Below are 12,467 nucleotides of genomic sequence, written 5' to 3'. Positions count from 1 at the left end.
ATCCACTTATTTCGTAGGCACAATGGAAATCATAAAGCACATATAATCATAACTTGTATAACGGGTTAAATTTCATGCATGATCCATAAAAGATTAGGACAGGTTACTTACACACACGATTAACAACAAGATTAAAACAAGTTACTTACCGTAATTTGCCTTTCTCCTAGGTCTCCTGCGTCCTGGTGACGAGTCCTAAGTCACCTACAATCATGTCATAATAACAATATATTATTTCTTTTTCTACCTGAAATTTAGCCCAAGCCTAATTCCCTTGTATTGGGGTCTTGGCTGGGCTCATAAGTCTTAATTGGCCTTCCGATTGGCCACTAAGCTTAATTCCCAGCTTAATTGAGTTTAATTTCGGGTTAAATTTATAGTCTGGCTTGTCCAGACTTAGCCCAATTTGATTGGGCTCGGGTTTAGTCAAATTTGTCTAAACCCTTTCCCTTTTTCTTTTTCTTTTTCTTTTTCTTTCTCTTTTTTTTTTCTTTTTCTTTTTTTTTTCTTTTTCTTTGGGCTTAACGGGTTGCGGGTTCGGATTCGGATCCGACCCGCGAACCCGTTAACAGATCTTTCTCCCCCCTTCCAGAGGCTTCCGCCTCTTAATCTCCCGCTCTCCTCTCTCTCCTCTCGGGTCTCCCTCTCCCTCGTTCTCTCCTTCACTCTCACCGGAGGCCCTGGTTGCTCCGGCCGGCCCTTCGGTCTTCCTCTTCGCCTCCGGCCAAAGCAACTCTCACTCTCCCTGACTCTCTCTCTCTCTCTCTCTCTCTTTTTTTTTTTTTTTTTTTTTTTCGCCGAAACCTTAACTTCCGGCTCACCTTCTTCTCCTCCGGCCAGATCTGTGGCCTTCCCCCTCTCGGTCACTCCCTTTCTTTCCCTCTCTCTCTCTCCCTCTTCTCTCCTTCGTCTCTACCGACCCATGTCTCCGGCCGGTCCTCCGGCTCCCCTCCTTCTCATCCGGCCAGATCTACGGCCTCCTCCTCCTTCCGACCTTTACCGAACCCTCCCCGGCCTCCTTCTTCCCTCGCCGCCTTCCGGTTCTTCCCCTCCTCTCGCAGGCGGCCGGGGAGGCGAGGCTCCCGATCTACCAGCCCGGAGTGGTGCTTCCCCTTCGGGGCGGCGACGGTGGGAGGCCGGCCCTTTCCCTCTTCTTCGAAGTGGTGCCGGAGGAGAGGAAAAGAGCCGGGAGGTGGGGTCGAGGCCGATCTCCTCCGGGAGAACTTCTCTGGCTCCGACCACGGCGAGGTAAGGCCGTGGTCCGCGGTAAGTACCCCCTCTCTCTCTTTTTTTTCTTTTTTTTTTTTTGTTCTTCTTCCTCTTCCGTTTTCTTCTTCTTTTCTTTCTTTTTTTTTTTTCTCTACTCCTTGGTTCTTCCTTCCGGCTCCACCACCCCTTGCCGGAGAAGAGGTGGTGGTCCGGCCGGGGTTGGTGGCCTTGTGGCCACCTCTGTTGCCGGCTCGGCCAGATCCGGCGGCCCGGGGCTGCCCCCCGAACCCCAGGGTACCCGCGGCCGAGGCCGCGGTGTCCGGTTCGTCCGCAGGCCGAGCCCGGTTGGGTTCGGCCCGGGTGGTCATCGAGTACGCGGCCTGTGAGTCCAGTCCGACCTAGGGCTTGTGGGTTTTTCTCCCTCTCCTGTGTCGGCCTCCTCCCCTCTGTTTCACTGTTGACACAGAGGGGGAGAGCACCCCACAGAGGGGTTTCTTTACTTCTATTAAACCATAACCCTAAAACTCCTTACCTTGGCCGGTTGCAGTCGGCAGTGCTTCCTCCCTAGTAGTCCTTCCTTTCCCAGAGCTTCAGAGCTCCTTGGCCTTAGGCTCCAGGGCTTCGGCTCTCTCTTTCGTTCTCTCGTTCGGTGTTTAGGGGGGTCTGTGATTTGGGGTTGCCGGCAGAGGCTTAAATATTTGATTAGAGGATGAAACCCTCGTCTGAGACGTCCCATCCTCTCCTTTCCTCCATATTTCGGGACTGGCCGCCGCCCCCCCTGTCTCCGGCGCGCCGGCATCGGCTGCCAGCAGGAGGGCGCGGTAACCCCCCCTGTCGGTCTTATCCCTTCGTTTTTTTTTTTTTTTTAAACCTTATACAGCACTGCCCACAGTGAAATTTGGGCCCAAACCCTTAACTGGGCCCATTTCTTATTGGGCCTAGTAGGTTGTGGGCCCGGACATTACAGATATGAACATAAATTTAAATATGAATACAAATCTAAATACTTGAGCGAGAATGAATATTCTTGATTATAAAAACTATTCTATTAAAATAAAATAAATTTGCTTATATACTTAGTATTAATAAAAAAATTTATTTAAATTATTACTTGAATTATCTAAATAAAGTATGTATTACTTACTTAGCTATTGAGCTCATTATTTGATTTCTTCTTTCTTTACTGATTTAGAGAACTAATTGTTGATAAAGACCATATGAGAGTGTAACTAGATATAAGAGCAAAATTCTCAGCATAATCTAGAACTAGTGTTTATGTTCATAGAATATTTATTGCATGTATTTTATAGGTTTTCTTTCTTTGATTGAACAATTGAATAACAATTCCAACTAGATTCTTATGGACAAAATTCTTGAAGTTTGTCAATAGTTTTGAACTTGTTAATTATTAAATTTCAAATTTTAGTTGTTTTGATTTTATTTTGCTATCTTATTTATTCTATCATGACATCTTTTATATGCCTGACTTACGTGTGGGGTAATGCTCTATGAGTATGTAGCAGTTACCATGTCTCTAACTTGTAATTTTAGGTTACGGTTATGATATACAGATAACTGAGATAAGATTAATTAGAAATATTTTGGAAATATAGAGAGAGAGATATATGAACTAGGAATATTTTGGGATGTAAAAGTAGGGAAATCCAGCAACTTCATAAAATGCTAGTTATAATAAATGTGCAAACATACGTAGATGCTAAAGATTTTAGATATGGGATAATTTAACTAAATATTAATTCTAAAAACTTTTTATAATCCATTACATTTTATCTTCCACTCTTGAATCAGAATGATCTCTCTTCCTTCTCTTTTCGAAGTTCTTGAAATCTAGATACTAGGATATCTTTTTTATAAGTTTTTGAATTATTTCTTTGTTGTAAAATCAGGTTTTCTATCAATATCCAACAATTTTAGAATTCCTTATTAAATCAGGTTTCTCTCAAAGTCCAAAAATTGGTAACATCAATATCCAGATTGATGTTTCCTGCTACTTGGATGTGTCCAAGAAAGACCCCAGCCACCAAAATAGCTAATGTTCAAGGGTCCAGTTGGTTGGTAACACCTGCAACCTTGGAAGGAGGCTTAGATGCAGCTCTCATTATAAAATTAGCGCCAACCGAGCATATGCTGATTTAAACATCAATAAGAATCTGCTAAATTAAAGAAAAAATAATCTATTACTTGACAGCCTATAACCCAAGAGCTACATGGCAGCAATTGAGCCTCCTTACCCCAAAGCAGATACAAATTCCTGGGGTTAAGCAGTCTTAGGGGGGCTACACAGGTCAGATCATGACCTGAATAGTTAAGTAACAAACAGAAATAACATAAGTGCCAATAACCAAACACAAAGGATCAATCAAAAGAAACAACTGAGTATGAAAGTTCATGCACTCAAATCCTAAGGATGGAGTTTGTAAAGAAACAGTTTCAGGGGCGAAGTTTGTAAAGAAGATTGCCCTGTGCATGCCTGCAACTTGCCATCAGCCACTGGGTATATACCATGCTCGACTTCATCCGTATCTCCTGCATGCTCAGTTCATTAGCTACATGTATGAATTGAGTCTTATATCAGTTTCTTTGTAAGAGTTTCTTTGTTAAGAACTTGCTAATAATCCTACCAATTGAACTGGGGGTCGTAGACATTCAGGTCCATTGCCCAGTCTTGTCTTTGCGTTTCAGAATTGCATGGCTGTGTAATATGAGGTTCTATAGTTTCTCCGTTGCTCTCACGATGAGACCAAGAACCATCCCCATGACAATATCTCCCAGGTTGGATCAAGGATGGTTGCTGCTCTCCCCTTGAAAACCTGGATGGAGCAGTTGCAAACATGGGATTGCTGTTCCGCTGAGCTCCACATTGCACTGGAGTGACTGGGGAAGCCATTAACATAGAGGCACTCATTCTAGTTTGTTGATCCTGGGTTGTGATTCTTGTGGAGTTGACTCCATCAAAATCAAGCTCATGCTGGAAGTAAGGCCCAAAAAACCACGGTAAGAATATTTAGATGAATACTGATATAAAATACATCAAGTATCAATTATACTTTATATTGACTAAAATGCTGTCAAATGTTAAAAGGCTTAGCTAAGTGAAGAAGAATTGTAGATAGAGTAACATTTAAACCCCTAAATGCTGTCAGAGAAATAGGTGCAGGAACAAGACCAAAGAGAAAAAAAAAAGAACAAAAATGGAGAGATAGGATGCCACTAAATCCCAATAACATGGCCTTTGATTCCCCGATCAGTCATTGATGTGGAAACAGGAAAAGGGAAAAGGGAACTTTTCTAAAAAGAAAAGGATATTTAACCATACTCTGAGCAAACAAGTAATCCAGAGTACAGAAAAGAAAATCTATGAAAATCTGTGACTTAACTTATTTATGCAAGTTTTTTATGTAAAGTTAATGCCACAGTTTGGCTAAATGAAAGAAAATTTAAATGGTATTCATCTGTAGATGGTAACAAGTTCACATTGCACATATTTCAATTGCAATATGTAGCTGATGGATCCCAGATAACTGCTTGGACAAATCTGAACAGTCCATCAATTGTACTGACTGTGAAGCTCATGGATCTCATCTGTCCGCTGGCCACATATTGCACAATGTTATCCCTTTGTTTTTAGAAGACCCACCTCTAACTACATGAAATGAATTTATCTAATTGTTGCCCAAGGTCTATGTTTACCAATAAGCAAATGTGAACAAAACTCTTAAATCTCAGTAGTGGAGGATATTGTAAGAACTGCCACTTAGATGACCAAAAGAAACCACTCACAACATTTCCAAGGCATATTGGACTCAATCTTCTCATAGTTCCGATGTTTGGTTGTCTATGTTGTTTCTTCAAAGTTCAAACAGATAACAATAAAACCTGATTTTCTGTTCAACAGGCTTTAAGAAAAATACAGGGGCCTCTTTTTTATAGAAATTTTTCAGGTTGTATTAACATGCAATTTTTATGAAAAAAGTTTTATGGAAAGGAACCAACCTAGTGTTTTCTTAAAACTATTTTAATTTAGATTTTGTATAAACTCATTTAGTAAAACCTGACAACCAAACAATTTATATAGTAAAACTAATTGTGATGGTTTGAAATCCAGCTGAAATGGGCCAGAATGACCAGTGTCATACTTGTCTGGCCAAAAAAGAGCATTGGGACTAATCCCGGGTTGCCGAAACTACTGGAAATGAGTTGTCCCGGCCAAAACGGGGCAAAACCTGGTGGGTACCTATCGGTGCTGATTCCAGTTTGGCTAGTATGACACATGTTTCGTGTAGCTCGGTCAAACTGGATCAGTATCGACTGAAACCAATATCAGTACAACTGGTATGCAGGCTGTTCTAACTGAGATGGCAATTAAGAAAAAAAAAGATAAGAATAGGAGGAAGGGGGGCATGTGGGGTGTCCTTCCCCTTTTTGAGCACACATCATGAGAAGTCTGCCTCTCTTCCTTGCTTTTGTGCAATCTAAGACAGGTGAGAAAGAAAGGGAAGAGGAGAGAAAAGAAAGAAAAGGGGACGAGAGGTGAAGGAGAGAGAGGTAGCATGCATATTAGAGCAGCGGCGGGTGCATTCAATGAGATTCTCCCCCTTTTCTTGATAGCAAGGATTGGCAAAAAACAAAAAAATGAGGAAAATTCGTGCCACTCTTTTCGTATGGCATGAATTGATTATATGTTGTGGGGTGGATAATGAACTACAACAAAGTGATTTTGTTTTTCAACAAATATTTTATTTTTATAAATTATTATTACTTTTGGATTAGAATATTAATAATAAATAAAATAAATAAAATTTGGGGATAAAAATTATAGCATGTGTATATCTGTAGTGCATGCATGTATAATTTTTTGGCTTGGATTAGATAACCAACAGCTTGTTTGGAAGCCCCAAGTAAATTATCCCATCAAAATGATCCAATCAACCACTGAAAAATATATGTAGTACCCACTAGGTGTGCATAAAAAAACTCTTAAAATAAATATATTGTTCAATATATTATAATTTTTTCATAAAAATAATCAAAATATAAAATTTTGAAAAATCTAAGAATACGGATATCATTACTCCTATATCATATCCATTGAAAAATATAACTAAATCGCTAAAAATATGAAATAATGCCACCCTAGTAGCCTTATTATGCATAGAAACATGAAAAAAAATAAACAAGGAAAAGAGAGGGATTTTTGCCATCCCAATATGGTACCAAGATGAAGCCATATACCACTATCGTTACAGGATGGGCTGATACCATACAAGTTTGACCAAAACTGGTACTACCACCAGTACCAATTTTTAAAACCTCGCCAATTGTTGTATTTGGCATTTTTTGGTCTTTGAGAATATATGCAAATCTTTATATATCATCTCCACGAACTACATTATGCTAAAAGAGGCAAATTTAAAGTATGGTTTATTCGAAATCCCAATAAATGAATAGCATAATACCCCATGGTTGTTGTTTGTATCATCTTGTGCCACTTCCATGTAAGAGGGGACAAGATTTAAATTTGTAAAATTCAACTCAATTCACCTCAATTAAGCCTTAATCCCAAATTAGTTGGGTTCAGCTACATGAATCCTTTTCCTCCACTCCAATCTGTTTAGAGTCAAAGACTTAAATTTGTAGCTGTGAACAATTAATATAAGTAGCTATCTGCTATTCACTGGCTCACGAAAGTTCATGTAAGCAATTCTTAGTGTGTCAGTCAGCCTTCATGCAAGCCTACTTGCACCAGTCAATGGTAGATGGCAAGCACATAGGAAAACTATTATGCATGCCCACTCACCTAAGAAAATCCCATGAAGTAGGAATTTTGTGAGCAAAATATAATTGCATAGATAAGTGTTCTGAGTGGTTTCCATAATCCACAAGTGGCTTTAACTAATGCAGCTAATAAAAAGAACTACTTCTGACATGGAAAAGAAGTTTTCTTGTACTTGTTCATGCATCTAAAGAGTGTTTGCACTTGGGTTCGTTAACCATGCTGACCTATTCCGAACCTAATATTTCATAAATAAGAACATGGATTGATCTTAGTCCCTTCTTCCAGGCAAATAACCTTCCTGCTTGGAAAGATAACATGGATATCACTTTTGCATGTATCTAGAAGAATTTGACATGGGAACTCTTAGGCTCCATTCAAGCAAAGGTTGAAGTGGAATAAGGTCCCTGAGGATGATAGTGTTATTTTGATGATTAACAAGCAATTCTCTAGAGTATGCTATAAGTTAAAATTGATACTTCATTTATAAGTTCATTGCTCTCAGTACATTTGCTTAATTGGAAATATATATATGGTCTTGTTCATTTGGATGAATCTAACCTTGAGAATGCAGCAAAGTGTGGATTGAGTCGACCCATAGGTTGATTGGGTCGACCCCGGCACATCGAGGAATCATCTGGCACACTCCTGCAAAAACAGCACAAATGAACAGTGAGTTGGGTCGACCCAAGGTAAGCAAGAGTCGACCCAACCTCCAAAGAACCTCAAAATGCAAAGGAAGAATGCTCTCTGGATTTACTGAGAGGGTCGACCCAAGAAGAAGTTGAGTCGACCCAAGTAAACCTTGAGTCGACCCAAGGAAAGGTTGAGTCGACCCAAGGCAACAGAAGGCTGAATTTCAAGTTTCTGTGTTTTCTGAGAGGGTCGACCCAAGAAATGGTTGAGTCGACCCAAGTAAAGGTTGGGTCGACCCAAGGACAGGTTGAGCCGACCCAAACACGGGCTGAACATAACGGCTAGTTGTGCAGAAATGCTTTTTGGACTCCCAACGGCTATAAACGGCTAGTTTCTTCAATCCAACGGTCAGAAAGGACTATTTGGAGGTTGGAGAAGTATTTAAGAGGGAGTATTCATCAGAGGAAGCAAGCTTTGGGGAAAATACATCAAGTGCATTCAAGAGAGAACCCTAGCAAGACAAGCTTCATCAAGAGCTTCATTCAAGAATCAAAGAAAGGGATTGAGCAGATTCAAAGAGGCATTAAGAGCTCCTTCCCCCATTGAAGAGTGAAGCTTCATTGACCAAGAAGAGCAAAGCGACTTCAAAGCGATAATTTCTGTCTAACTCTTCTTGTTGTTCATATTGCTTTATATGCTCATCTAGGAGTTTAAATCTTTTCTTTTCATTTGTTTAAACACTTTGTAAAGGTTCGTTGGTAAGCCCGCAAAACCAACAAAGGTTTTTGGTGAACCCGGAAAACCAAAGTTGTATAGGTTCGTTGGTGAGCCCGCAAAACCAACAAGGTTCGTTGGTGAGCCCGCAAAACCAACAAAGGTTTTTGGTGAACCCGGAAAACCAAAGTACAAAGGTTCGTTGGTGAGCCCGCAAAACCAACAAAGATTTTTGGTGAACCCGGAAAAACAAAGTGTATAGGTTCGTTGGTGAGCCCGTAAAACCAACAAAGGTTCTTGGTGAGCCCGGAAAACCAAGTGTATAGGTTCGTTGGTGAGCCCGTAAAACCAACAAGGTTTTTGGATTGTGAGCCCGGAAAATAATCCAACTGTAATCCGCAAGATTATAGTGAATTCCCAAGGGTACGCTTGGGGAGTGGACGTAGGTGCTAAGGAGAGCACCGAACCACTATATATTGGTGTGTTTGCATTGTGTTTGTGCTTTCATTTTCTCTTGCTTTATCTTCTCTTCTTGCATTAGATTAACTCACTTAAATAACCTAAGAGAGCATCCATCGCACTTAATTAAGAAAGTTTTAAAAGTACCAAAAATTTAGAAGAAACCAATTCACCCCCCCCCCTCTTGGATTGTCACCTTGGGCAACAAGTGGTATCAGAGCAAGGTGCTCTAATAGTACCCATTGATCTCACAATCAAGAGTTAAAGATCATGACAACCCAAGTGGGATGTTCTATAGGAGAGGGACAATTAATTGATAGACCACCTCTATTTAATGGCACAAACTACACTTATTGGAAAGCTAGAATGAGGATATTCATTCAAGCTTCAAACTATGAATTATGGTACATCATTACTAGAGGCCCTCACTCACTCTCTCACACTATTAATGAAAAAGACTTAGCACAATTGAATGCTAATGCTATGAACATACTATATTGTGCTATCCATGAAACTGAATTTAATAAAATCTCTGCATGTTTATCTGCTAAGGAAATCTGGGATACTTTAGAAAATATTTATGACAATATTCTGTTTAGCTCACATATGCTTCAATTACATACTAACAGTGAGCCTGCAGAAAACGATGTTGAATCTCCCAATCCGGAAGAAAGAACAACAAATGAAGAATTCGGTGATGAAAACAAGGATCCATACCCAAACACCGAAAAATTCAAAAGCTTCCTAAAGACAAAGAAGAAGAGGAAGCAAGAAGAAAGTAAGAAAGAGATAAAAAGGAAGAAAGCCTTGACCAAGGAAGAGTCAAGCAAGAAAATAAAAGTTAGGAGCAACAATGATGATACTAGCTCCAAAGAAATACAAGGGGTAACTAACTTGTGCTTTATGGCACAAGAAGATAAGGTACAATCTGAATCTACTCTTACATCAAATGATTTTCAAGAAGAATTTTCTTATGATGAATTATTAAATGCTTTTCATGAATTGTATTGTGAATGTAGAAAACTAGCTATGAAGAATAAAAATTCTAAGAAACTAAATCTAAAAATTTCAAAAGAAAGAAATTCTTTTGGTGAAATACAAGACAAACTAAATTCTGAAAATGAAAGCTTAAGGTTAAATTCAGAACAATTGATTCAGAAAAATCAGAATTTAATTAAAGAAAATCAAAACCTAAATGAAGAAATCAACCAATTAAAATCTTTTATTAACAAATCCACTGTAAGTTCAGAAAAATTAAAAACGATGTTTGAAAGCCAACATGCTGTTTTTGATAAATCAAGACTTGGCTGGATTCCTTTGCTCAATAATAAAACCCTAAAGAAAAAGGTTATCAATTTGCCAAGCAAACCATCAAATAAGATAACTTATTTCAAATATAAAAAGATTGGGCATAAAAACTTTACTTATGGTTCTAATTCGAATAAATCAAATGGTAAAGTTATTACGATTAAACAAATTTGGATTCCAAAAGGAACCATATGCACTAACCCTCAAGGACCCAAGCAAGCTTGGGTACCCAAAATGAAAAATATGAGGGTATAGATGTAGGTGTGCCAAGCTACCCATGGAACAAATGAAATTTTCATACAAATGGATGCATTGACACATAATTAAAGATAAGTCTCATTTTATTCATTAAATTTAGTATAAGGTTTAACATTCTACTTCGTGTATTGAAATTATCTTTTTTATGAAATTACGATACTCTCTGCATCAAAGTTTTTAAATGCCTCATATGTTAAATTTTATCTCAACGAGTTTAGCATGAAACTTTCTAGTGCTTGCATCATGATAAGAAAACAATGAATGGATATATATATAACCTTCTTCTTCAAGTTTACAAAAATCTAAATTTCCTCTCTAGTATAAACACTTGATGCTGATTTCATACCTTCATGTTAAAACTTTATTGAGCATAATACTTATGAAATCTTATTTCATTATTTATGAAGGTATGAGTATAATTTATCATAATATCACTCATTCCTTATGTGATTATTTGAAATATATTATGATTTACTCTATAAGTCGCATGTATGCATCATATGTTTCAATCATAAATGATTAATGTGTCGTGATCATAATGAAAATTCTACTAAAAAGTTTTATAACAATGATTTTTTTTTTTAGTAATTCTCAAGACTATTCAAAAAATCTAAGATTAATAAATCTGATCTTTAAAGTGTCTCATTTAGTATAATCACTGTATCCTTGATTGAATGATTAATATCCTTACATAAAATTATCTCGAATTCTATTGATTAATGTTAACACGTCATGTTTAATCTGAGCATAAAAATATTCTAAAAGTATGAATATTAATTCCTTTGAACCATCTCCCATAAGTCAAATATAAAATCTTAATTAATCTAAAAGAAAATTGCCTATCTCTCTAAAACAAGATTATTTGTATTGAAAGCCGAATCATAACCAGAATTTTGATAGAAACAACTATTTAAAATAACTTGATTAAAACTTAACTGGTATATTTTATTGATAATTATTTTAGGCAAATAGAATCTAAGCTAAATTGCTTCTGAAAATAAAAAAAAATTGGTTTGACTTTGATAAATCTTCCTATTGCCTCACATGGGTGTCCTTGAACCATATTATTTAATAAAATTATCTCTTTAGTTCAAGTGACTTGTGCTTGCTTATATTTAGACAATCTCTTGAGTAAAGTGACTTAATATTCAATTATTGTCATATCTTATGTTGAGTCATCTAGCTAAAGAAATATATTGTATGAATGTTTTGTATCTTGAAGAAACTAATGACTTTCCTTCAAGAAAGAAAAAGAGTTTATTAATGATACAGGATTTATGAGCAAGAAATTTCAACTTGAAGGACACCTTGATGAAAGATACAATAAACATTCCTTTGCAAACAAAAAAGGAGAGAGATTTTCTTCAGCCAAGGGTGTAAAGAATCTAAAAGGTATTTGGCTTGAAGAATGCTAAATACACTGGTAATCTAAACTCTTCTCTTGTGAGTTAGTTGAGCAAAATCAATAATCTGAAATTATATGGTAGCATGATTAAACCTTTAATTGCTGATCATCTTGATATCATGCTTCATTCTCATGCTAGTGATGATTGTTTCATGGTGTGATTAAATTGAAGTTTACTTTTTCCTATATAATGCATAACCATGAAATACACAAGTTTATGCCTCAAATCTCTAATTCAAAATAACTTGTGATAAGCTATGAATCATTGGGCATAATGAAAATGCTGTTTGCATGATATATATTTATATGCAGCATATTAGATTAATTCTTTATTCTGCTCTTTCATGTAACTACTTGAAAATAACAAAAAGAGAGAGAGGTAAAGAAAAGAAAATGGATATTATTCAAGAGAAGTAAAATCTAAGTAAAGGCAAATACTTCAATCTTAAGAAAAAGCAAAACAAGCATAATACATTCGGCACATTTGTGAGACTAATATGAACATTCCTTTGGAAGAGATAAAATCCGTAATTAATTACAGGAAAAGGTTGAAGTGAACATTTTAAACCTTCTATATTGCTCATCATAGGGATGGTGCCAATGGGGAGGCTAGTGGTAGTACCCGGCACTATTTGACCCAACTATTCGGTGCAGGGCATATTAGGGACGGCACAAGAGGGAGGC

The 12,467-nt window shown here is 37.5% G+C and overlaps 1 protein-coding gene and 1 long non-coding RNA gene across 5 annotated transcripts in view; one reads left to right on the top strand and one right to left on the bottom strand.

Moving 5' to 3' along the window:
* Positions 1–3,361: 3,361 nt before the first annotated feature.
* The window catches only part of LOC103722457 (uncharacterized), a 48,395-nt gene continuing 39,289 nt past the window's right edge, over positions 3,362–12,467 (bottom strand). For 3 of the 4 annotated variants that reach the window (XR_016398991.1, XR_003388604.4, XM_008813023.5), the window contains 2 exons: positions 3,852–4,198; positions 3,362–3,756 (listed from right to left, as the gene is read on the bottom strand). Coding sequence is in view for 2 of the 4 variants with exons in the window: in XM_008813023.5 (XP_008811245.3) it covers positions 3,744–3,756; positions 3,852–4,198 (360 nt within the window). In the remaining 2 variants the exon portion in view is untranslated. Of the gene's footprint in view, positions 3,777–3,851; positions 4,199–12,467 lie in introns of all 4 variants that reach the window. The other variant, XM_039131813.3, reaches the window with a different exon arrangement.
* LOC149750917 (uncharacterized) lies at positions 8,313–9,733 on the top strand. The gene is made up of 2 exons (XR_016398993.1): positions 8,313–8,485; positions 8,647–9,733. It is a non-coding gene; the product is annotated as an uncharacterized LOC149750917 (long non-coding RNA).

The sequence above is a fragment of the Phoenix dactylifera genome, chromosome 18 (genome assembly GCF_051530095.1).
Source record: "Phoenix dactylifera cultivar Ajwa chromosome 18, Ajwa_hap1_PhDact_Kaust_v1.1, whole genome shotgun sequence".
Taxonomy (NCBI): Eukaryota; Viridiplantae; Streptophyta; class Magnoliopsida; order Arecales; family Arecaceae; genus Phoenix; species Phoenix dactylifera.
The sequence above is the reverse complement of the archived record's forward strand: the minus strand, read 5'-3'. Positions and strand labels throughout refer to the sequence as shown.